At 36.0% G+C, this 27,466-nt stretch overlaps 1 protein-coding gene across 3 annotated transcripts; it reads right to left on the bottom strand.

Moving 5' to 3' along the window:
• Positions 1-2,351: 2,351 nt before the first annotated feature.
• On the bottom strand, positions 2,352-27,460 carry AP3S1 (adaptor related protein complex 3 subunit sigma 1). Of its 3 annotated transcripts, XM_057430835.1 has the most exons (7): positions 27,323-27,460; positions 25,089-25,180; positions 22,783-22,894; positions 15,085-15,156; positions 12,409-12,516; positions 9,616-9,657; positions 3,487-3,625 (listed from the first exon to the last, which is right to left on the bottom strand). In XM_057430835.1, exons 1-6 carry the CDS (start codon positions 27,389-27,391, stop codon positions 9,622-9,624), a joined length of 489 nt encoding a protein of 162 aa, XP_057286818.1. In that variant the 5' UTR covers positions 27,392-27,460; the 3' UTR covers positions 3,487-3,625; positions 9,616-9,621. The 3 variants fall into 3 exon arrangements, with proteins under 3 accessions (XP_057286817.1, XP_057286819.1, XP_057286818.1); XM_057430834.1 differs by lacking the exon at positions 9,616-9,657 and having other exon boundaries at positions 2,352-3,625; XM_057430836.1 differs by lacking the exons at positions 9,616-9,657; positions 22,783-22,894; positions 25,089-25,180 and having other exon boundaries at positions 2,352-3,625.
• Between the last annotated feature and the right edge of the window lie 6 nt (positions 27,461-27,466).

The following is a 27,466-nucleotide window of genomic DNA, read 5'->3' as shown; positions in this document are numbered from 1 at the left end:
CCAAAGGCTTAATTGCTAATTTGTGTTAATTTTACAAAGTCTCCTTAAAATTATCTCTGTGCATGATTTATCAAGGACTATCAAAAAGTAGTACAGATACTACTTACTTCAGTTAAGTTGCCATGATCACGTGTGATCACATGCCATGATCACATGAAATTCTCTACCCTAGAGCATTTCACTAGCAGGAAACTGAATTGAACAGGAAAGAAAACCTAACGTAGGAAACCAATAAATGAGGCATTGTCTCCGGTACCATACCTACCAAATAGCCTCAGCTACTGTTTAATAAAGTTTCATCTGCAGTTCTAAGAAATATCCAGTTAGGAAAAATGGATGTCAAGGATTCATTTACACATGCTGGCACCCTCATGAATGTTAGTAAAAGGCAGGCCCGATGGAGTATTGCAAATTAGTTGCTTGGGTTCTGCAGCTGAAGGATGACTCAAGATGTCCTCCTTTTTAATATCAATTAGTGCAAAAGGTTGATATTTTATATATACATACACACACACATAAATGTATATTAAGGATTGGGGAGGTGTGATTATAAAAGCATTAAAATATTTAAATTTATAATCAGGAGCTTAATCATTTGCAGCACATAGCTAATTTCCATTTTAAATCCCAAGCACTAGTTAAGAGGACACTGAAGAAATAGAATTCAAAAGGCGTATCGTTTTCACAGAAGTGACGAATAGAAGCAAATCAGCATTGTGGAAACCCTCTGAACATTTGCAATACAAAGCAAGCCCTAGAAGGTAGAGTTAGAATACCACTTCCGTAATTTCTATCAATCAAGAATACCATCTTTCTCTGACTGGTTTAAGGCCAGCCAGTGCCAAATGACATGGTAAGAAGATACGATCTGAAGATCATATGGCAATCTGAAAACAGTTCCCTGGCAGAGGGGTGGCCAATAGGTCCAGCTACCCTGAGGAAGCCCACATTCTCATACCACCTCTTTTTATTTAAGTTAAAAAAAAAGAGAAAGCCACCACTCAGGTTTTCTCTGTGGTACCTCTTCGGCACACGAGAGATCTCTCTTTGAAAGCAGCGTGGCTTTACCGTGAAAACCTTACAAAGAATTTCTTCCCATCCAAGGACTTTCTGAATAAGGAAGCTCCAGTTGTTACCCACAGCCCTGCATTAAACAATCAGAAACAGAGAAGCTTCTTGAAAAGTCTGTTTCTACGAGCTGTCCAGAGAAGAATCCTGTCAGAAGCCATGTTGTCAGGTAGGAGAAAGGAAATATAAACAACATCAATGCAAAACACACAGCTCAAAACAAAGTCATAATTGCTAAGATCTAGTTCACAAAAATGAGTGAAAGCTTAGCTACTGATAGATAAGAGAGATGAATCTGAAATATGCTTCATGTCAAGATGCATCTCAGACATTTTCTCTAAGGATTTGGAAAAATATTTTGATTCAAGTAAATTCAGATGAGATTTCTCTGCAAGGGACAAAGTTTTAGCTACATAAGCTTACAAATCTGAAAATGAAGAGAGGGAAAAGAGCGAAACTTGGAAGAATTTCTGAAATTGTGAGTTGCTCTCACAAATAGCCAGAACACTCTACTTTCTGTAGGTAAGAGTACCATTTTGGCAGCAGCACTAACTAAAGCCTCAAAGGGGGAACACTGCAGAAAATTTTCAGTATCTTTACTTTGAATGTCACATGGTCTATGCATTAAGCAGAAAAATGAAAGTTACAAAAGCAGTTAACTTCCAACAACTCCAGATTAGTACCAGCTAAACTGTCTAACTTGGGCATACTAAAAAATACTTCATGGGGAAAAAAAAAAAGTCACGTTTCATTCTCCCCATTTCTTCAGTGGAAATAAGAAAGTTTTCTACTTAAACCCCAAAACAAAATTTCCTGAAGCCTCAAACTAAGAAAGTTAATTTTCAAGAGATATGGAGAGGACAATTTGTTTTTCAAAAACATTTATAAAATAGCATTACTTGATGCTTCTTAAATGTAGTACAAACAACATATATGAAGCTTCTTTTTCTGCTCCTTAATAAATAAATTAAAATTCTTTGGATTGTACCAGATATTCTACTTCATAAGTAATTTCTCTTTTTATCTCTCAAAAGGGACCAGCAATAGTTACTATGGATCAAACAGAAAATGTGATGTGATTCCGAGTTTATACTATGGGGTATGTCTTAACATTCAGCTCAAAGAATGCTTGATTTACACAAAATCCAAATTTCTGAAGTAACACAGGGCCCGTCAGACTAGTTCTGAAATGTGTTGCCCTTGATACAATTATTATTGTATTTTCATACACAGTATTAGGTGCATAATTTTTTGGAGAAGAAAACTTTACAGGAATCCTCAGGTATGCCAACGGTATTTTTATTGTTTATTTAAACAGACTTGTACATCACACAGAGCTCAGAAGCATGATTATAAAAAACAAGCACTACCTGCTTTACTTTTTCTTAAATCACAGAAGAGTAGAAGAGCTGAGCAACTTACACAAGAGGTGATTGCATTTAGATTTTCTGAGGTCTTGACAATACTAAGCATCTTACAAATCCAGTTCTCAAACTACAGAATCACAAATATCACCAGTCACAGAGGCACTATTAAAAGTATCCTTATTTATCTTTCCAGAGTGTCTTTATCACCTTACTTGAAACCCTCATGTTTACAGTTCTGAGCTGCCCAATTTTCTCACCCCATTGGGTACTTTTTAAATAACACACAGAAATCTTCTTCTCAAAACAAATCAGACCATCAGAAAGTCTAATAGATTGTGTAAGTATCTTCTCAACATCTATATGTAAACAGAAGTCATCAGATCTTCAGTAAAGGCAATTTTTCCTTCAGAATAATAATGAACAGCTTTTGTGAGAAATGTAGAGGCAATATGTTCAACACAATATCCCCATGTAATTCCTTCAGAGATTAAGCTACAACATTAAGCCTGCTACAACAGCATTTATATATACTCAACTGGCTCCATGAATAGGAAGTAACATGACTTCTTGCGAAGAGTAGATTTTGGACAAACAGGTATTTAGAAGTCCAGTTTATTATTTTACTTGGACAAGAGTTTGGTGTTTTCATGCAACATTTGCACTGAAGTCTTAGATAATCATGACAACAGCAGAAATAGTTAAGGAATGCACTAATTACAGACTTCAGTGAACATACAAAAAACCTCAGCATTATAGGTTGTACAAAGTAAAGAACATCTTAAATACTTTCCCGAAATACTGCAGCAGCCAAGACACAGTGATATGCCTTACAAGGGCATAGGAATGTAATTTGGAACACATGGGAACTACCCATTTCCTTTAATTTCACAAACAAGACAAAAGCAACATTCAACTCCACACAGATTTTTAAATTATGTCGATACAGTACCTTGAATTTTATCCAAATAGTAAAAGTTAGACATGTTGTTTATTAAGTGGTAAACAATTACGTGGTAAATCTCTGTTACATTTCTTCCCTGGTTTTACCTGGAGTAGCCATGTTATCTAAAAGAGGGCAGGTTTGGCACTTTTATACTGATGTCACCAATATTAATATTTCTTGGGATCTCTGGCAGATTCATATTCTTCACAGCTGAAACAGCCCGGGCTGGAGCTCCTGCTAAACCAGCCTGTGTATAAAGTGAGGAAAAACACAAGTCAAGCAAAGTTGGTCACAAGAAAATTCACAAGCAATACACACAGACAACTAACTTTTCAAATATTTCCATGGTTACACAATTATAAAGACCAGATGGTAATTGTGTTTGGAATGAAATGGGTTATTTGAAAACATTAAACCAGAAGGAGAAAACAGGTCACACATTCCTTTTTATATGGTAAGACATGTAATGTCAACTTGATGAAAAAGTATGTGGGGAGGAACAGGAGGCTTATCCAAGTGTGTGTAACATGTACATTACAGAACAGACAGTCTTGAGGTATATCCCATATGCTGCCTTTTCTCTTACCTATTCTAAGAGTTTACATGACTGACAGTTGATTAATGTTGGTTTTAGGTTCAGAATATATAACCTCAAAGTAATGAGCTACTGAATGTCAGTTGAACCATATTACTTATCTAAATGACTATATATATGAATGTATACATATATGGTATTTCATGGTTGTTAAAATGAAAAGGATAAATACTTTGCTTTTGTGGCTAATAAAAAGCATGCAGAGGGATCATTTCTACAGACCAACTGGAGTAATCCATTATCCCACAGTATCAAATTAAATGCTAACGTACCTACAGCCCCCAGGCACACCGGAGCATGACAAAATAACTTGGTTATGCCAAATTAAACGTTGCAGTAACTATTTTGTATTAAAGTCCTCTACTGTGCATAGTCTCTATTTAAAACTAGAGCCTTCCTGCATAAACATGCAAGTTTTGCAATACAGAAGGAATCTCATTACTGACTCCCATTTAGTTCTACCTTTTAGATAAAAAGACTGCTAAGTTTACACACTAAGGTATATTACTGAAATGCTAACAAACAGCATTCAGCTGTAATGATTTACAGCTCAGAGGTCTGAAGACATACAGAACAGGATCCTTCCCTGTTGCTGCTGAAGATCACCCCTTCAAAACCTTGTTATTTCAAGGACTATTAAAAAAGGCCTATCATTAAGTATTGTATTTGATGCTGTGTATAAAAAGTACTAGTACGTATGGAAATGTTTCTCCTAAAAGTTCACTTCTCTGTGTGTATTTAGAATTAGCTGTGTGGTTTTACTTCAGGCTTTCCACAAAACAGTAAACACAATTTTTGTTATTTTTGTTCTTATTGGGGAAAAAAGAAAAAAAAAAAGAAAAAAATTCTGGAAGATTTTAAAAATGGCTTTATTGTAAGAGTGTCAAAGACTGAGAGCATTTGCGGATAAAATAATTTTGAACAAGGAAGACAGCAAAAGAAAAAAAAAAAAATCCGGAAAAGTCTGAGTCAAATTTGATTCTTAAATAGTGTCAGTATGTGACTACTGCTTAAAGTATAACCTTTCCAGAGTCTTTATTTCCACTGATATTCATTGCAATTAATGGGTATAATTACTGAGTACATCTGACACTGGTGCCCACGTGTACTACTGCACTATTCTCCTCAGATAACAACTCTACTTTTCAAAGGCTGTCCAAAAAATAGTATTTTCTCCCTTTTACTACTCTTTACAAGAAATAAATGTAAGGTCAAATTAACATAAGAATTCCACTTAAAATGGTACCTTCTGTTTCTCTTCTCCCTTCAAAAGCATAACCCATAGTCACAGTAAAACCGATTAAAGTTTCCAATTTTGAACTAACCCTTTTATATCATGTGGAAAGGCTAAAGCATCATAAATCCCTAAATTTTAGTCACAGGAGGATTCCTAGTACCAGGAACAGAGACCAGAGAGCCATGAATCATCTGTTACAACATCCCCCCTGCCAAACCCTCATATATGAGAAATGCCAGAGCTGGGTAAGGCATGTAGGGGTAGAGGAGAAAGCTCAGGATATCTTAAATCTCAAATGCAACCAAATAATTTGCTCTCACTTTGGCCCTGACATAATCCAAATTATTGGCTCTCAGAAGTACAGGCCAAGTAAAACTAAAAATGTACGAAAAGGTATTTTCAAAGACTCTTTCTCTTTGGTTTCCCTTAACATCACCAAGTCTATCAGATCATTCACTTTTTCATTTGCTGTTTCATTTTCAGTACCTTCATGAAGGGGAAAACCTGGACCTAACACTAGAAGTTTTAAGAAATCCAAGTATCCAAAATCTTCATCCCTGAGTCTGCAATATCTTAGAGGAGCAGTATGAGACACTGCAATTTATTTCTATCTATTCAAAAAGAGTGCAGAAGATACCAAGCTGCTCAGCATTGTTCTTCTACATTTGAGAACTTGGAAATATTAATTTGAAACCAAGAGGTAACTATCAGTGAAGAATTCCCAGATTAAAAAAAAAAAAAAAAAGCATGTCCCTTTTATTTGGTCCTATCCTTTAAATTCTGTATTCAGCAACTTTCTGAAAAGATCTGTAAGCAAAACCAGAAGTGGGGCAATGTAAACTGTTTTCCACAGAGAAGATGAGAATACTAATAAAATATTAACAAAAGCAATGAATCTGTAACTGAAACAATGGGAAAACAGGAAAGTATCTTAAGTTATGGACATGGTCCACACAAACAGGCATGGCTGGCAATTCAAGACAGAGATGCCTTCTAGGTGACTAGTATGGAGATTCCTTACCCTAATTTAATGGAAGTTTATTATTCTTAATGGACAAATAAAAGCTTTTGTATAACTGGTCATTATTTTTACCTACCTGCAGCTATCCTCTTTACACAGACTTAGCCCCTGCCTCCCGCCCCAATGGCATAGGATACAATGGAGACACAATTGAGAATTATTTAAAATACCACAATTGACATGACCCTTCCGCCCCCTATACAGTCACAGCTTCCATCAGTCACATTTCACGAGGACAACTCTGGATCAGGATCAGCAAAGATCCCTGACGAAAGCACGATGAATTTCAGATTACCTCTTTTTTTTTGCCATCGGGATTGTTTTTCACTATCATATGCTGGAGTAGAGATTTTCAAACTATTACATTCTCTTCTCCTGTAATTCTCTATATTAAGTGGGTTTGTAAGTCAATATGCATAGCAGAATGTGATTTATCGCAACTAACATCAACCCTATCAAGCACAACAGTCACATACAGTATTTCTAAGAGAGAACAAACAGTTCATAAAAATGTCTTAATGGATAAAAATGACTGAAAAGTACTTAAACTTCCAAACTGGATAGCTAATACATTATTGCAAACAAAATATAATTATACAAGTACCTTAGCACTCCTTTTTAGCATGTCAACAGTGAACTAGTATGCAGTCTTCCATTTATTTATAATTTACAGAAAGTGAACTGTGCTTACGAACACAAGGTTACTACAAGAAGTACTTCCAGCCCAGTGTGCCTTTAATGAGTCTTATAGAGGTACCTGATTAAAGAGCCATCACTGTAACACTGAGCTGGATGAGTTTCAACTGCCTTTTTTGTAAAATAACTCAGTGGGTAAGTTGGTGAGGTGCAAAGAAAACACTGCTTCACTTGAAAAAAAACAAAAAACAAAAAACAAAACAAAACCAAAACACGTAGCAAGCTTTAAACATGCAGTGAATGATGGTTGTCTGCCACAGTAAGCGAATGACTAAAGCAAGTGAACCTGAAACTTGACATATTAATAAAATTTCAGAAATACAGTATGAATTGCATACAGCTGGTATTACAGAACACCGCATTTTTGCCACAGCTGTTTTGTATTCTCAATGTAATTTGTTATTGGAGGTTGCACTTTAATGTTAAAACACTGTGTATTAAAAATTTTAGATTCGGTTACTGTAAAAAATGCATGTAAACATGCTCATATACTTTCAGAGTGAAAAAGCAATGACATTTACATTAAAAAAAAAAAACTATTTTAAAGGTTGGAATAGATACTTTTAATAACAGAACTTTCATTCTACTGGTCCTAGTCTACCAAGTGCCACCATGATCTGTTGTAAGTTTACTTAAGTTATTATTTATTACTGCAGGAATCCATTTTCTTAATTCTTATCATCACCCTTTTTCATAATGCCCCACTAATAACTTTATATGAAAGTGATCTCAGACACCTTGTTTTACTCTTTAAAAAGAAATGCAGATCATTTCAAAAAAGTACCGCACATCACAAACGTAGTTAATATGCATATACAAATAAAAAAAATAATATTCAAACCTCCATCCCAAACAACTCTACACAGAGCTAGCTATACCAAAAATAAACATATAAAAGTACACAGCCTACTGGAAAACAAAATAATGAAGGCTAACACTTTGCAAAATAAGCCACCCTTTTCCAGGTATTTTGGAGGTACTAGGACTTTCTGCTGCTGGTGTTTCATACCAATGCTTCTTTCCAGAACAAGTATGACTTCAAAGCAGCAGGGTTATGAAACCATGAAAGGATGCAATACATAATATAAAGGAATGATCATGTCCCCTGCTTATGAAGTTAAATAAATGAACATAATTAGAGAAAAAACAAAATGAAGTCTGCAAGTATATCAAAATGAGGCCAAACAGATAAGAAGACTTAAGACATACTCTTAGAAATTTTAAAGCATTTGAATCACAAAGAGAGTAATGGATGGGAATGATTAATTGTTTGTTTGTTTTTCATTGCCAGACCCAAAAATAAAAAAAAGAGTATGTGTGAGCAGAACAGAAAAAAAAAGAAAATCAGCTTCTCACAAATTATAAAAAGAAAACAGAAATCAAGCTCCCTACTGCTACAATGAAATACAGATTGTATGTTACATGTGTTGACATATTAGGCAGAGGAAGGTCATTTGCTCGATTTTCTTCATGTGCTATAGGATACTTCAAATTTAGGTAAAGTGTTTCATACTTTCCAAAACTATTCTTAGCTAACACTTTACAACTTTGTGCTACTAAATCCAATTACAGAATCACAGTTATTAAATCTTGAAGGCATTACATTATCTTAGATCATGTAAAAAGAGCAAAGCTATTCATAAATCAAATAAACTTCATCTGCTTAAGATTCCAGCTATTTAAGATACCTGTAGTTTGAATACACAGATACTTAAAATGAGCGGAAATTACTTTTTAAGTACTGCAATTAACATTGACTGACATTCAAACTGTTGAGCTGAACTAAATGTTACAAACAGCAAATGATGGGGGACAATGACCATAAACTGAACTTCAAAAACACATTTTCCTTCTCCTTTTTCATTTCCTTATTAATATTCATGTTCAGTGACTGCAGTTACCAAGATATCTTAAAGCAAAATCCAGTGGTTCAGATTGCAAGGGCAGAAAATATACATCTGAAGTTGAATACATGCTGACGGCCCTTCTCATTTTATGTTTGATATACTTAAGGTTAGAAGATCTTTACAAATTGCACTCTTAATTTTATTCTGTATGCATAAAACTCTTTGAGTTTGTTAGTTTTGGTGTCTGGTTGGGGTTTTGGTTTTTTATTTGTTTTGGTTTTGTTTCATTTTTTTTAATGTCTTTTTTTCCTGAAACTTATTCTGACACTTCTCTTTGCAAACTGGCAAAAGTTCTTTGTTTTCATTTGGAAACACTAAATGGTGAAGCAAAAAGGTTCATATTGACTATTTTAAGTTATCAGGTACAAAATTCTCCCAATAAGGAAGCTATTTCTATTACATCATCACACCATATTTTGTTATCTGTGTGTTCAACTTTTATTTAGATTAGTGTTGCCTTTTTTTTTTTTGTAAATATTCATATAAGTTTATATTCCTTTGTTTCTTAAACAATGATAAAAAGAAAAGTTAAATTCTAAAATGCAGGAAGAGAAATAAAATAAAAAATATGACGTCAATGGAAAGCTAGTAAAATACACTACAGCCAATAAAAAGATGAGGGAAGTACAAGAAGAAACTAGCACAAAAAGTAGGCTACAAGGACTAATATGGGTATTTTTACACATAATTTTTGAGTCTGGCCTACATAATTTATTGCCTTTGACATCATTTTGCTTTCCCTTTTTGTTAAAAGTACATTTTTTCTAAAAGTCAGCAATACCTTTGTCTACCTGTCCTGTCTGGGAGACTGAAAGATAAAGGTCTGCAAGAGAGAAGAATGGAAAGAGCTAGAAAAGATCAGGAGGTTCAGAAAAAATGAGGTCCAACTTAAAAGTCTAAATCACACGCAGTTGAACACTCCAAATAGAGAAGAGGTAGCCCAGGTTTATCCATAATACTTCCAGAGGCTCTGGATAAATTCCCAATGACCCCTCTCCCAAAAATTCCCTCCCTTAATCACAGTGATCCTTCGGCTTTAGGAGGATTTGACCAGAAATCCATTCACAGATAAACACTAAACTGAAAGGTAGGGAAATGCATTTAAGACAACATTTCTTTGGGTAGAAATAGAATTGATGTCGTAGCCCACCCAAGCAATGTAAAAGCTGGATCAGAAATCAAAGCTAGGGACTCCCTCATCATGGTTTATAGAATTAATCTTTGCTGAAAGCATTAAGAAATTTTTTGAGTTAGTAATTTTGCTCAACTATTTGTGGATTTATAAATACATTCAAATTTCTTCACTGAATTCTAACTGAAGGCCTGTTTAGAAACTTGATAACATAACTAAACAAATACCTGATATCAAAGGGCTAAATTCTGTATATTATAGGAAGCCATGCGAGCACAATAAAAAATTCATTTCTGAAAACATAGTTCAGTTACAACTTGGTTAGCTTTACCACTTCAACTACAAAAGAAAAGATAATTAAACCTTAAAGCAGCTATTTTATGGATGCAAGACAAAAGGTCTAACAAGCCAAACAGACAAAAGTGAGAGTGCTGTGGCTCAGGTGGCAGCCCTATGAACTTCAGACTATATCAGTAATAATTATTACATTTTTCAAAATAATCTTTTAAGTTAAAGAAAACTAAGAAGATCCACTAGTTTTGATTTCTCACTGACCAGCATTCAAAAATATTATTATTACTGATTTTGATTTACACAAAATGGGTTTGCTTATATCTTGAAAATATGTATTTAGGAAAGACATGTTCAAAGACTTACAATCTTGATCAGAAAGACAAAAGCAAAAGAAATAGCAATCAGGAAATTTCTGTGAATATACATGAAACAAATGATTAATGATCTGAGGAAACAGTTACCAGGTATTGTGAAGTATCTCAGCATAACAGTATCTCAACTGTTAAACTTGAAAAGAGTCACTGAACTAAGAAAAAGAAATTTGTGGTGAGCAGACTGCGAAATGCTCCACTTGATCCCAGTCACCAAGTGATTTAATTTATTACTGCTACTTCTTTACCTTTTATAATTCATTGCTGAATGGAAAGGAACAGATTGCTACTTGCCCTGCATACGCTCTGAACTCTACATGGCGTTTTTTTATATCTTCTACCACCTATTTTTATACTAAAAGTATCTTAAAGAAGAATGAATTACTGATGAATAATGGAAAACAGCAAGCATTGCAGCTGGCTGCACTGAATTGATGTTTCAGATGAGTAATTAGAGACTGGTCTACAGTTGATTTAGTAACAATTCACATAATTAAGAATAAATACCTTAATTAAGTGCTTTCAGGTAAAACCAATATGCACATAATACATGGTAGAACATAGTTGCTCAGTAAGTTCAGCTTCTGGGACCCTATGTTACTTTTCCATCAAATAAAGAAAAATATATGTATACAGAAGTTATATTTTGCTAAAATATAGCAAAAAGTTACAAGAATTAGAAGAAAAAAAAAGCAAAATCAGGAGAGCAGTATACACTGTACCACAAAAAAAGCTGAAGAATTCTTTTCTCTCTTTGTTACACTGACGTTAAAATTAAGAAGTTCTCTGGGTCTTGTCCTAAAATGTCATTTAGTTCATATTTATGTGACCTGCATTATTTCAATCTACTCAGCTGACTTCAACTTTAGAAACAGTCTCCAATTCAAGCACAGGTTTGTTCAGAAATCTGAGTATTACACTTCAAAAATCAGATGACGTGTTCTTCTGTAGAACTGCTCTTAGCAATAAGAATTAATCACAAGCTAAGCTAAAATGTACAAATAATACTTTAGCTTACAAGAGCTGCCTAGTGATGTTAAAGGAACAGTAATATTCTGTCATAGCTAAAGTAATTCTAGAACCCTTATTTAGTCTAAGTTTTTCCTATACATAAATTCAACAACTGCTGAATTGAAAAGGGATTCCCACAACTTATGTGAGTAACCCCCACTCAGACTGCTATGGGCATACACAGAGTATCACTTTCTTACTCGAACCTACTCAGCTGAAGACCAAATGTTCAGATAACAGAAGAATTCGCATTTACTTTGAAGGTCTAAAACTGGGCTTTTAGTCCATTTCAGTCCAATTTCTTGTTTTTCATTGCAATATTATTATTGTGATGCTAAATACGCTGCAAGAAATTTCAGGTGCTAGAAACATTCTAGCAGACAGGAATATGTAGTCTTCGTATATACACTTTAGTTCTTTACCTATTTTCATTTAAGTATTAGAATCACTAGTCCAGTGTAATAAATACACTGGAAATAAAATGTTTTCTTCAAGAGAAAGTTACAGAACTACAGAAGTATGCCAATAACAATGGCTAACAATGCTATTATACACAAATAGCAAGAACTAAGCAGAAGCACCTCTAAGAAATTATTACTTATGATGACAGATGCAACATCCTAACCTAAAGATACATTTTTCATTTTTAGCATTAGAAGCAAGCAGCTGTATATTTTTTACTACTGAACACAAACAGCATTAGATAGCACGCATTTACTGCAACCATGTTTTTAAGTTTAGAAACCACACAGTACGTCACTCTTACCTCAGATTTCTCCAGTTTATTTTGAGCATCAATCTGAGTGACAATTTCATTCATATTGGTCTCCAAAACCATTCCACCCATGACCATTTCAGCCAATATATTATGGACCTGAAAAAGATCAAAAGAAAATTTAAAAATGCAGTATGTTCTAAATGCATCTGTACAGATCATACCCAGATTCCTCAATACAGAAATACATATTTTGTAAGTCACTTAATGTTAGCAATTTATTAAAACCATCTGTGAACAACTTGAGGTTCATTTCTCCAATATCTTCTTGTTCATAGGTCTGCTACAAACTCATCAGCTATACCACTTCACTTATTAATACTAGAAGAAACTTTCACCTTCATCTTTCTTTCAGGACTTGGTTTCTATCCAAGGACTATGGACAAGAGTTCCAATTAATATCCATAGCAGCAATACCTTTAAGGAGCAGGCTCTACAAGTTTAAACAAATTGCTCACACATGGATGTGTAAAAACTACTTTGGGCTACATCTATGCAGGAAGAGACACAGTGATGCTCGCCTACCACAGGTATAAAGACTAGGCTTATAAGGAGAATTAACACACCTGAGCTACACCATGAACAGGGAGTTTCAGCTTTTACGACTAAGACTAACAACTAGGTCTCAAACTGTAGGACTACATAAGCCATCTGGGGACATTAATCAAAAGGATATGTCTACATAGCCCTCTTCCCCGCAACCCTGATATGGAGATGTAAGCCCTGCTTCATGAATCTCTGCTTCAAGAGTCCACATCTGCATTTTATCTAAGACTTTTCCTTTTTTTTTAAGGCACGCTTTCATATTGTAAGTGAAAATTGAGAGATAATATGTAATGTGTAATATTTTAATTCCATTATAATTCTAAGAACAAGGAACATTTTATTACTTTACTACTTTTCTGAAACAAACACACTGTACAATCTGATTCTTCAAAGCATAATTCTGCTATTATTTTGGATAGTCTTGCGATTTCCTTGTGGATCAAGGATAGAAGTAAATCTCTGAATCAAACAATCCTAAAGATGAGATGCAAGTAGTATATCAAACTACCACACTTCCAATTTTTGTGCCATACCTCCAAAACAAAACTGAAGAGTTGTTTCCCTGATAAATCATTAGTGTATTTCAGTATAAATATACAATTGTGTTTAGAGAAGCTGAAAACAACTCTTCCTTTCTGCCTATTGCTTCTGAGTATAGCTTTAAGAATCAAATAAATACTTAGGGGAAAGTATAACAATCCTTACTTAAATTCTTGACTCAAGGTTTCATTCATCTTTTATTTTGGAAATGGGCTGCTTCTGCTAAAGTATATAATTAGTATTTAGGCTTCACATTTTTTTCAGAGCTTGAAAATTCTAGCCTAAATATCTAATCAAATTTTAGCTTCCCTTTAACAAATAGTTTTCAAAAAGAAAATATCATTTCATATCTGATACAAAGTAAAATATTCTCCAAGAAATTTAACACACTGAAGCACCTCAGTTCTCTATATTTTATTAGAAAGATGTTTCTCATAAAGTGTAAAATAATACTTATGTGAAGGAATGCTACTGAAGGAAACATGCAACAGCGTAACAGCTCAGACAGCACAGAAGATAAAACATTCGGCAGCTGAAGATCAAACTCTTTGCCACAAAATGACTGCAGTATTTTGTTTTTTTTATGCTCAGAAGCCAACGTATAAGCCACTAAAATTCTTCTGTATTTTAGTATTTTATTTTGGAAACAACCAACATCTTCCAGCCAGACTGCAAATCCTAATGATTCGTCATGAGCATGATACCAGTTTAAACACCTACTCAAGGTCATTTGCATTTCACTGTCTGGTCACCGTACAAACGCTTCTTCCAAAAGAACTTCCTGATTTTTAAACAAACTGAGTCAGTTCTAAATGGTTGTTTCAGATACCTAACTTGTTACTGTTTTCAGTTCACTTTTAGTGATTGTCTTACTTTCCTTTCACATCTTTTGCTGTTGATACAATAAAATTTTCACAGATGGGGAAAGGTGACCGCACAGAAAGGAGCAGTAGGCACAAAATGCAACCGAAGGAATAAATTCTGTATATTCAATTCTCAGCCTTGTAAGTTAATACTCCAAGAGGTGCCAACAACCTTTTAAATAAAAGACTACTTTAGTAATTCCTTTAGTATTACCATTTCCCAAAACTAGCTTAATAAATAAACCGCCTGTTCCTGATAACTGGGAATATTCAAACAAGACTGGCTCTGAATGGCTGAAAAAAGACATAATGCCTGTTTGAAATTTAGAAGAGAAAGATTCACACAGCATTTAAATTACATAATCATAGCATCTGAAAGGCAACTACCAGCCTTAACTGGAAAACCCTGTAACAGTTTCAGTTGTGAGGAATATAATACTTAACCGTAAACAAAACAGATTATTTCTTGAAACTAAGTCCTACTCTGAGAATATCTGATGTCTCCAATTTTACAATTATATGTGCAGTAACACCATGCAAATCTCCCATCTTATTATTTTTCCTCAGAAAAAACACAGCTTTCAAGTCTTAAAAATAGTATGTTGAAACTTTCTAGATCCGACAATAAAATTGGACTCACTGCAGAGTTTAATACCAAGTATCAGTTGAACCAAACATTTTACTTGACAAGAAGTATTACAGGAGTTCACCACAGTACCTTGTCTACATGGAAAATTAAATCCAGTTCACACACATTTTCAAAACATTTGTCTAGTGTCTCCACAAATACCTGCAAAAAGGAAAAAAAAGCCAGAGGTCAAACTTAACAGAAACTCAATAGTTTCATCAGGGCAGATTTAGGGCATTAAAAGCATCTATAGAAATTATGTGGTTAACATTATTATGCCAACAGTATGTTCTCCGCAGAGGGCAAAACTGTATGCACAATTCAGTTTATGTTACAACACCACTAAAAATCAGAGTTTTAAACAATACGTGCATCATCTATGCTATAATTTTCTCATCTGTGATTCAAAGTGTTCCTTCCCAATCCAACCCAATTATTAAAAAAAAACAGCTAATTTTTCCATTATTATTATTATAGTTGGTTTTGACAATTACTATGTTGTAGGCATCTCCTGGTTAACCAGACTGTTAACTACTTCGCAGTACAGAGACACATAAGCAATAAAAACTGTCAGCATCATGCAAGTTTGTCAGCATTATGGCTCCTGGTAACTATAGCAGCTTTCACCTGGTTTATAGACCTGCTGAATTCAGGATGAACCAAGGGAAAAGGCAGCTGTCCTAACTGTCTTAATGTCACACCTGCTGATCCTGTCAGGCATACCACCAAATAAATTCAGAGAAGTCCAGCAGTTTGTACCCAGGCAAATAACCCCTCCCTGAATCTAGAATATAACCACACAAAACAGAAAAAATCAAAGCAACTTCTGAAGCCTGGCCACTGATGATCTTTGCCAGATATGAACTGCACGTTACAATGCTCCAGGTATTTCTGTGACAGATTTCCTGGCACTCAGCCAGTATTGGTACACTAATTGCATCCCAGACTTCCATTAGGCCTGATAATGAAAAGATGATTGTACTTGCACTTGTGAAGCCCCTGAATGCTTCACTCAAAACAATGTCCTTGTGGAAAGTACTGACAAGACTCCAGTCCTAGAGAGGTATGAGCAGTTCCCTTATGCAAGGGTAACTCCTATTCAGATGAGATGTCAAGACTTCCAAGTTAAACATATGCTTTATTAACGACAAATAAGTAAGATGCAACTTGTGGGAAATTCTGACTTTAGTTTTGTTTCAAGACTGTTTTGTCACAATACGCATTTAATATTTTTTATTTAGTTGTCACTGTCTTTTTTTCTTTTTTTTTTTCAGTACTAACCTCAAACCCTAAGGCAGAAATATGGAAGAAATATGGTCTCAATTCTCTCTTTTTTCAACATGGTTTATTAATCCTATCTTAGTCTTTGAGAGGAACCAGATTTCAAACTGCTTAGGCTCAGAGAAATAAGAATAAGAAGCCGTGTTTTGCTTGACAAAAATTATAAAATAGTTTAGGTTGGAAAAGACTTTAAGATCATCAAGTTCAACTGTTAATCTAACACTGCCAAGTCCATGACTAAAACATGTCACTGAGCAGCACATCTATATGTCTTTTGAGTCACCAGGAATGGTGACTTAAGTACTTTTCTGGGCAGCCTGTTCCAGTACCTGAAAACCTTTTAGGTGAAGAAATTTTTTCTAATATCCAGTCTAAGCCTCCCCAAAGCAACTTGAGGCCACTTCCTCTCATACTACCACTTGTTACTTGGGAGAAGAAACTGATCCCCACATCTCACTACAACCTCCTTCTAGGTAGCTGTACAGAGTGATAAGATCTCTCTGAACCCTCCTCTTCTCCAGACTAAACATACCCAGCTCCCTCAGCCATTCCTCATCAGGCCCTTCAGTAGTTTCACTGCTCTTCATTGTGCTCCAGGCCCTTCAGTAGTTTCACTGCTCTTCTCTGGACCTGCTCCAGCACCTCAGTGTCTCTCTTGTAGTGAGGGGCTCAGAAGCAAACACAGGATTGGAGGTGCAGCCTCACCAGTGCCAAGTACAGGGGGATGACCACTGCCCTGGCCCTGCTGGCCACACTATTTCATCAGAAAAGAAGCCATTGGCCTTCTTAGCTGCCTGGGCACAAGCTGGCTCATGTTCAGAGGCATCAATCAGCACCTCCAGGTCCTCTTCTGTGGGCAGCTTTCCAGGCACTCTTCCTCCACCCTGTAGCATTGCATGAGGTTGTTGTGGCCCAAGGGCAGAACCCAGCGCTTTGCTTCGCTTTGCTTCATTAAACCTCATACCACTGGCCACAGCCCAATGATTCACTGTCCAGATTCCTCTGCAGAACCTTCCTACCCTCCAGCAGATCAACACTTCCACCCACCTTGGGAGGTGCACTCTACCTTACCTACTGAGGGTGCACTCTATCCCCTCATCCAGGTCATTGCTAAAGATACTAAACAGAACTGGCCCCAGTACTGAGTCCTAGGGAACAACACTTGTGACCAGCCACCAACTGGATTTAACTCCATTTATCACGGCTCTTTGTGGATAAAAGGACTGCTTCTATAGGCAAAGATTTATGTCTGCAGACCCCGTGAAACAGGCCTACACAATATTAGCCATTTACAGTCGTCTACTTTGGATATCCATGAAGAAAGATTATTTTCACATCTGAATCCCTGATCTCGGATCCTGCTTGCATTTATTCTCCTGTAACAGAGAGGAGGATCACCGTTTGTTGTTTTTATAACTACTATTATCAAACTACATCTAACTGATGTTCTATGCATTCAGAACAAAGATTATTCTTTAATACCAAAATACCAATTCATAACTTAAACCAGGAACAAACAGCATTTTCACAGGCAGACTCAAGACAGCAAGGTTCATTGACAACAGTTAACTAAGTAAATGAAAGCTTCAGTGTAATTTAACAGAAGCACAAAGCAAAGCAGATTTTCCTTCAATTAGCTGTTAATCTGTTGTGATGAAAACAGTTGTGTAAAGAAGAAATGTGAGCAAAGTGAAAAACTTACAAGTTAAGCAGAACAAACTACACAGTTCACAACTATGTACAGCTAGACAAATGACCAGAGATGTTCTCTTACTTTACTTGAACCTTAGGAGAATGTGGTTACAAGGACAATGCTGTTTGATAGCAACTGCAGGAAGAAGATTGGAAATAGATTGTAAACATTACCTTTATCCAAAGGTTTTAGTTACAGAAGCTAATAGTTTGATGCCATTAAATATATATATATATATATTCCTCATATACATCACCAAGTTTGCACATGAATTTACATACTCATTGACATCCATCTAGTTCTTTAGAAAATAAATGAACATGTTAAAAACTCAAAAATTCTCATAAAAGGCCCTTGCTAATCTCTATTTAGTAGCAGCTTGTATGTCCACACAAACAAGACATATGTTTCATTCTTCTGACCTTCTTCCAGTAACTAGGTCTTCTCCTATAAGAACACTTGAATCACAGTTACAATGGTTACTTTTAAACCTTTGTTCATTACATAGCGACAACACAACCCACTGAATCAAGCCACAGATCTCTGCTTGATGAATGACCAGTAAAATGTATCAAGCATTTTTTATTCTAAGGGAAATCAGCAGACACTGAGTATTCTTCAAAGAGATTTTTCACTGGCTAAGGATTTCTCACAGAAATTTCAGAAACTTCCTCAATCTTCCATTCATGGAGAAGAGTAGAGAGTAATGTCAGCACTGACAAGGTATACATCCATAATGAGTAACTAGTCTTTAAAAGCATTAGTCTGCAAGGTGAAGTAGATTTTCCACACTAACACTCCTTAACCTACCTAATTTAACATGTCCTCAAATAATCAATATGGTAAATAAAATTAAAGCCTTCAGCATAATTTTAGCCGAGAGTCAAGTGAATTGCACACTGTGGCAAGCAGTGATAGAATTCAAGTACTTCAGTAATTGCTCGAGATGCTGCAGCCACAATATCCAGAAGAAAAAAAAAACAACAATTGTTTTGGGCCACACGCACACCCTCCATACACCAGTTCAAATGAGCCTTGTGATGCTCTTGGAAAAGAGCCACAAATAAATGAGTCAAATAGCAGGAAAATAAGGATACATGGAATACAGGCACAATGTATTACTAGCTCCCCCTTGTGCTTTATTTTTTAAATCATAATCTTAAAAGAAATACGCAAGCATATCCCCATGGAAGTAAAAAGGGGTGGAGTGGGGGGTGAGGGGAACATAAGAAAATAAAACGAAAAATAAAAAAGTGGGGAAAAAAATACGAAAAACCCCACACTTTTGTAGTAACTATGCTTTAATAAAGCCAGATACACACCTACAGAGTAAAGTACATGAAGCAAAATACCAAATTGCTATCAGATATATACAAGCTCCCTATAAAGAGCAGCATGTCAAAACATAAAACACCTCTTTACCATGAAGGGCTTTTTAGGTCAGTGTGGCTTTTTTGTTCTTAATTCCTGCCCTTTGCTTTTCACTGAACTCTAAAATAAATTAATAGTGTTACCTGAGAAGTATTTCGTGATTTTTCTGCTGTCAAAATAGGTATCCCAGTCATATGCCTCTCCCTGTTTCTTACCGAACATCCTTACCTTGATAGGCTATATACAACTTTTCATGGAAGACTGATCTCATACTTAGCTGCTTATTGAGTCAATATGTCTTGGAAGTACATCAGTGTGCTAAACTCCTAAAAAATGCGCAGGTGTTATAAGTTTTTAGGTCCCTAGGCTAGTTAGGCACCATTTAAATGTCACTCAACTTTTCCACATGGCAGCCTACAGCTAGTTATATTTTCTTATGTAATTTCCATGCGCTATAACCTTACACTTCACAGGCTAATGAGAAGAGTCTGAAATAACTACAACTCATGAATTAATTTACACTGAATCCAAAAGACTGCAAAACCTATCAAAAGCATAGCACAAATGCTGATGCATCTCCCATCCAATTAATCAAAAATAAACAGACTCTTGTGCTTATTAAAAGCAAGAAAGAAAATGGACAAATCTTAACAGTATGAATTTGCCTGAACTGTTCAAACACATTTAGTTTGAAGACAGTACAAAATCTGAGGCAGAGTGTATGATTTGCAACACATACAGTGTTGCAAATTTAGCCTGGACCAGTGTTGCAAAATTAAGCCTGAACCAAGATGACTTGTGAAACAGTTCTGACCTAATGGTGATGTTAACAGGCCTTCACGTAAGTACCTTAAGTATTACAACAAAATCTTTATGCTGAAAATAACTGCAGAATGAATATGTAATCTAAGCTACCACAGACTTACTCAGTTTACAAGAGAGAAAACCCTTAAATTCTGGGTTCATTTCACCAGTTTATTTTCATGAGATCATAATCTGGCCCTTCACATAACTACTTAAACAGTTCGGTATATGTATTATCTATAACTAATTCCAAATGGCTTACTCTTACCTGTGTTTTCTCTGAGCTATAGTAAACAAAGATGTAAGAAAGTGGTTCAACACTTCTCAACAAAAAAAAAAAAAACAAAACCCAGACAAAACGTATTTGCTTGAGTAGATGTATATGTGTACATACTGCCAATCTAATCTGCATTGCAACTGAGGTTGAGATGTGCTAATAAACCTTGAGGGCACTTTTCCAGTGCAAGATATATTTAAATTTGATCGCTATTGCTAAGAAATTAAACAGATCCTTCCTGTGAGCCAGACTGGAAAGAAAAATATTTTATTGATCTCTGTATACTTTCTACTATAATCAAATGGTTGAATTACAGTGACCTAGACAAATGAGAATAATGAACAGCTGCTGGTCCTATGGTGAGACTATTCATAAACAAAATCATATGGGTAAGAAAAAAGTAAAGTATTTCTATAAATAGAAATAGCATTCTTACTATTTCTGATTCCTTCAAGTAATTATACTGACAAGTAACTAAACATTGGAGAGTAATGAAAAAGATGATAAAGACTGAGAGATTATAATCCATCAAAGTATTTCTGGTACAAGAAGCAACACAATTTAAAGAAAAGTTTAACATCTCCCCAATTCAGAGAATTTGAGGGCAATCTGGATCTACTGTCCAGAAGGGCACTAAATACTGAAGAGCAGCTGTCAACACTAACAGGTGACCATGAGAAGCTATACAGATCCAAGAAAGGTCTGCAGGGAACTGTGATGCCTTTAAGACTCACACTGCTTTCTTCAGTGAAATAATTAATAGATACAGGCCCATTTTTCAGGATATGTAATAAACTAATAACCTTGATGTGCAAGGTTCTGAAAGGCTTAGTAGTAAGTGAATCATACATATACACCCAAGACCCATTTTATGTAATGACATACATCACATCATGCTGTGAAACTATTTTTTGCCAAATCTGACTACACTAAAAATCATCAGTGAAATTGTTTATGTGCAAATTTGAACTTGGAAAATTCACTGGTACAGTCAGAGTTCTCTCGACATGTGTTCATATTACCAGGCCTAATTTTGTTGGTGAGTAGATACAGACATATTTAACAGTTTAAATCACAACTGCTGTACTGGGAGCCCTTCAGAAGACATTGTATTGAAGGAGTCTGCGATCTATAGGCTTGAGTCTGCTCTAACAGGCTTCAGAAGCCTGTATCTTATTAATGTGATCTTTAATTTATGTCTTTGGGAAAGGTGAACTATAGTTGTGTCAAAGAGTGGAATGCACTGATCCTGACCAAGAGACTGTTAGGAATTAGTGATCCAAGTTAACACTTAAACTGAGTAGGCACAGGCCTGTGCTGTGCTGCACAAACTCCTTGGCTGCAAGATAAACTCAGCCCGCTCACTGTAACAGAGGAGCCTGCAGGAAGCTCCTGCTTGGTATCAGTGACTGCACCACTTGTATGACCTTGTCTGTACCTCAAACTGCAGCAGGAAGTTGTCATGAGAACTTCCTTTAGGTAAAGAGTTGTTTTCTTGTGAGGAAGTTATGTAACGGCTCAAAGGTCCAATAAAGGAAAAGCATCCCTCCATGGACAGGGTACACTCTGCACGGCACACTGTGAGAAAGTCCACCTGGGTTTTCACCATTGATGCTGCATGAATATGGGATACAGCAAGGGTTGTAAGATTTATTATCTACATTCCTATTCTTAATTCTGTTTTACTAAACAGTTAACTTACTAAGTCATTTTAATTCTTATTGAGACTCAGAAAGAAACTCTACTTCTTTCTCCTAACTTCTCCCTGCCCACCTCTCAGTGCAGAACATATGACTAGGGCAGCATTTCCTCTCATTTTCTAAGGTATATGTGACCCAAAGCTCATAAACCACAAGGAAATTTTCATCCAAAAAAGTTCTGGATGTGTTAATCCATTATATATTTGTAGTGAATACATACATATGCATATATATGTGTATGGCTGTGTGTCTATGTGTCTGTGTGGGTACATAAAGACACAGAGAGAACCTTATCTATCAAGGTTCTCATAATCCAAATTTCTCTAGCAAATGTTTGAACTGCACTATTTTTTTGCCTGCAGAACCAGGCATTGAAAAGCTGCACCAAAAAAACAGCTGCTGATTTTTCAGTCAGTTCCAAACAACCTGTTTCCTTCCTTTTTCATCAATTTGGGAAATAATTTTTTCAGAGACAGTCCAGAAAACAGAAATAAACATACTATCAAAAAATACTTTCTGATTGCAAACAACTTCATGTGTGTTCACGTATGAAAGCCACCTTCCCTTCCAAGTGTCACAGAAAAAAATACAGCTAAATATTGAAGCTCTCAAGTACTTAGAAGTTCACTTACTAAAAAATCAAAGCAGAAAAAAAATCTTACTTGTATGAGGTCTAAAATGCCAAGCTCACTTTCTGAAGAATCCACACAGAAGACAAAATACAAGGTGGCATAGTGTCGGTAAATTAGTTTGTTGTCAGATCCACCTATTAATCTAAACAGGAAAAAAAACAGGAAAGCTTAGTTAGCCTCTCAGGATAAGCTGGGCAAATCCTCACAGTTATTCCAGTTAATAGGAGGCCTATTGTTAATGGTTGGCTGGAACTTTCCCAAATCCAACCGTACCACAACTTTTATTTTGTGATATAATTATGTTGGAAGAATACTAGGTACCAAACAGCCCAAATTACATTTATCACAGAAGCACAGTTATTGTTATCCATATGGATATTAATTATATCAACATATGTACCATTTTATTAAAATCAATTAAAAAAGATAATGCAGTGTCATTTAAAAAAAAAAAAAGTATTGAATGTACTTCCATTACACACTAACAGGCACCGTACAAGGATTAATCTGCTTTACAGATTAACAGAGCACATGTCTATGAATTCTTCCCTGCCCTTCTCCGAGCGGCATCAACGGGAAACTATAACATAGACTGGCATTTGGATTACAGAAATAGCCTTAAGTCAGGTTTATGATCCACTTAATAACAAAGAACACGTAACACTCACATGCTACAAAATGCTTGGTATCTTAAGAAATAACACTGTACTACAACCAATAGTTTGTGATGCAATGATAAAGTCACAGAAGCAATTAAGTTTTTATGGACTCACTAATCATCAAGTTACTAAACAAGAAGATAAGAGGTCTGAACAGGTATTTCCTTCCACTCTTCTCCTACAGCCTTCCCAAAGAAGGTACATAAATCATGTTTCTTCAGATCACTAACATTTGCTTTGAGCAATAGGAGGCTCATTCAAATAGAAACGAAAATATTTTGTAGCTTGAGGCTTGTGCTATGTATATAATTCTTCCTTAATCCTGTACCAGAACTGAATCACCCATCTGGAGTACCATGTCTCATCCCTTTATCACAGGGAGAGAATACTTAAATAAATAAAAAGAACAAGAAATCTTTTAGGCCACTTTTGCTTCAGCTCGTTGTTTTGCATTAATGCTTGGGTGATGGGAGGGAGAACCCTGAAGAGCAAGAACTATGTTTAAGAAGTATCAGACAAAAATATTACCAAAAAAAAATGTGGCAGGGGAAAGAAATGGCAAATAATTGTGCTTTATTTAGCCAATTCTTCCAAATACTTCACTTCACAGAGTTAGCGTATATATAAACTATTGAGGCCTTTGGGTAAAGTGCAAACTACAAAGTGATCCCTGTCTTGGAAAAACAAAAAGTACTGAAAAAATATATTGATATGGTAACTCTGGAATTGAGCAGTAGGAATAAAGCCAGAATTGTATCTTCTGTCTTAGTTTCTTTCTGTTGCACAGCTGTGATTTTTTAAAAAAGGCTCCAAATGGCTTGTCTTTCACTTACACAACTCAGGCCAGCATGTTCCAGCCTGAAATCACCTCCAAGAACCTAAAGACAAATCAATCATTGGAAGAGAACTATTTTAGTTTAAAAAAATAATAAAAAAAAAAAATCAGGAATCGTCTTGATCGGACATGGTACAGGTAAGCATTTAACTGACTCTGCACTAAATTTAGGCATTAGCATACTAACTTTCAGTTATCAGAAATTTCCACAATTAAAGTACTTAACACGCTGTGACAATCTCTGTTTAGACTGGAGACCATGAGCATACTCTATTGTGACCACTTTTCCTAGAAGGTGGTTTTGTAACTATTTAATCTTGATGACAAATATCTCAAAATAAAACACTTCCATCTCAGAATTCATTCTCTTCAACTAAAGCAAAACCACATTAGAAAAAACAACATGATGATTCGAGAAATAATATTTTGTGTGTGTCTTCCAGAGACAGAAGACATGTGGCTTTCCTCCTACCTTACTCTATCTAATGAAAGAATCTTGGTTTCTGAATGGAGACTAGAAATTCCTAGCTTGATTTAGGGAAAATGGTTAGGTATCATCTGCCTGCTTCTTTGCCATCTTGTGTCTGAAACAATTATAGCACTAGATATGGCACTGTGTCAGTTACTGCTCTAGAAAAAACAGTTTTACTGCCTAACTCATATTGATACATACATATATACATGTATATGTATGCTTCAGTTAGTAAAGAATATGTATGTGCAACATATTAGTCTTTCTGTATTAAAATATCTCAAGTGATGCAGCATTTACATTAGAACTGTACAAACAAGTATATTATAATCAGAAGTAATTATATTTGCTAGCCAGTATTTATACTTACAATCCTCCTTCTAGGAAGTTACAGACATTTTCATCACGTTTTGATACTAAGTGGAAAGTTTCTCTGATAACTTGTTGCTGCGTATCTTCACTCTATGAAAGAAAACACATTTTGCTATCAAGCTAAAATGGATTCATTAACAATGCACACTATTCACATCTAATAAATACAACACAAGGTATATAGCACCCTCAAATGATTTCTGAAGCCTCAGATCTGCCAATTGACAAGCTGCATATCACTGCTATCATTTCAGCACAAAATATTTTTGCAGGTCACAAAAGAATACATTACTGATAAACAACTGTAGAAAAAAAGTTACTGTTTTTAAGAAACTTCTAAGGAAAAATAAATTCTAAAAACAGTTTCTTCAAGTGAACAGAAAGTCTTCTCAAATATTATGAAATTTTCTTATCTCCACCATAGCCTGAACTTCAGACATACTTTGAAAACTACTGTAGAAAGTGGATGCTTCCCCTTGCAGGAAAAAAAAAAAACATGAGATTTGCCTCCAGTACTGGTTCAATCGATGTTAAAGTATGTGTAAGTTTCAAAATGACCATAAATAAACCTGTCTCACTGAAGCCACACTCAAAAAGATAACCAAGACAACTGCACTGGTCTCTGTGCACCACAAAGCTTTAGGGAAATCACCTGATCACATAATTTTACTCTCATGTGCTGTATTTTTGTGGAGACACAAAAGTAGACACATTTGAATGGAAAATGACAATGGAAGTTAACTGTTTCACACTGATACATGTTCTGTATACCTTTCCAAAGTGTTTCACTTACTGGTTACCTCCACACAGAGGAAAAAAAAATAAAACCAATCAACTTCTCTAGTAAGTTCCTGTAGCTCTGCATTGGAAGTGACCAAGAATAGAGTGGGAATGCACACAAGGGTGTAATGATTTTGGTTGGGATAGTTTTCTTCTTAGTACCTGCTGCAGGGCTCTGTTTTGGCTTTAGTCTGAGAACAATGCTCCTAACACACCAATTTTTAGTTGCTGCTACATAATGCTGACCCTGATCAAGGACTTTTCAGTTAAACCATGACAAAGGGCAATGCTTATCATGAAAATTAAAATATACCGTTTTAATTTTTAAATCAGAAAGAGTAAATACAGAAAGACATCTGCTTGGTAACCCAGAACTGGGACAAAGAAGAAAATGGGTTAACAAACAAGTATTAGTATTTCCCAGTATTGCCTTTCTAAAGAAAAGGGATCAAATTCAGTAGCCCATAGCAACAACTTCTGTCAGTTACACTCCTCCAATTAAAAGCCTGACTGTGGAAACAGAAGTGTCGCAGTTATCATTTCTGCTTCAATATGCAGAAATAAGATACACCCCTTCCAATAAATATGACTTCTGTAGTAGCCAGAACTGAAAGTATGTAGCCATAAAACCAAGTCAGCAATAGCACTACTGAACAAGAATATTTTGTTTACACTATCTGGGGAAGCATCAGTCGTTTTTTGTGTTTTAATGCCCAAGGTTTAATGCCCAGAGCTTAGTTTATCTGCTAGCAGATACACTACATGATAAAAACACTGCCTTAATTTTTTTTTTATCCTTGAATGACATTGTTTCCACGTCTCAATTCTCTGTGGCTGCACTTCCATTCAGATCAAGCCCTTGTGCTGCATTTTCAGACCTGCCTTGCTACTTGCCTTCTCCCCAGTAACAGAATATACTTTTCTATTCCATCACATTTCTTTTTCATGTCAACTCTATTTTTACAGTATTCTGAAAGTTTCCAAGGGAAGAGGCTCTGCTTATTTGTGAACCTGTGGATCCCATAAAACCCATCTTCGCATTTCTGACACCCTTGCCACAGCACTGATACATGCCGCACTACATCAGAGATGCCAATTAGGCTAAAAATCATGGCAGCTCGGCGCTTCCACAGATAAACTCAGAGAGCCGAGTCCGCCGCGGAGCAAAACTCCCTTCCTCCACCCTCGGTGTGCCAAAGGGTAATTTCCAGAGAAAAGAACGGTGTCTGGAAAACCTGGTTTCGGAACGTCATTTCCCTTACCGATACGTCTCACAAGGCCCCAGCACACCCATTTCCCCACGCCCTGAGCCCTGAATCGCGGAGCAGCAGTCACCACGATTCACCCCAGGCAGGGGGGGCAGGGCCGGAAGAGTTCCCGGTTACAACCGCCCCTCACATCTCCCTTCCCCAGGCCTGGTGACAGGCCCCGCGCGGCCGCGGCCTCCCGTACATAGCGCTGGTAGAACTTGGATAGCCGCGGCTTGCCGTGGTTGTTGAAGATGAGGATGGCTTTGATCATGGTGGGGCGGCGGCCGCCGGGATCGCTGCCCCTGCTCCTCCTCCTGCCCGCCCTTCACGCCCCACTCTCAGGCCG

The sequence above is a fragment of the Pezoporus wallicus genome, unplaced genomic scaffold (assembly GCF_028554395.1).
Source record: "Pezoporus wallicus isolate ANWC-B61680 ecotype Strahan unplaced genomic scaffold, APGP_CSIRO_Pwel_v1 contig_7000, whole genome shotgun sequence".
Classification (NCBI taxonomy): Eukaryota; Metazoa; Chordata; class Aves; order Psittaciformes; family Psittacidae; genus Pezoporus; species Pezoporus wallicus.
Note: the sequence above shows the minus strand (reverse complement) of the source record. Positions and strands in the feature narration are given on the sequence as shown.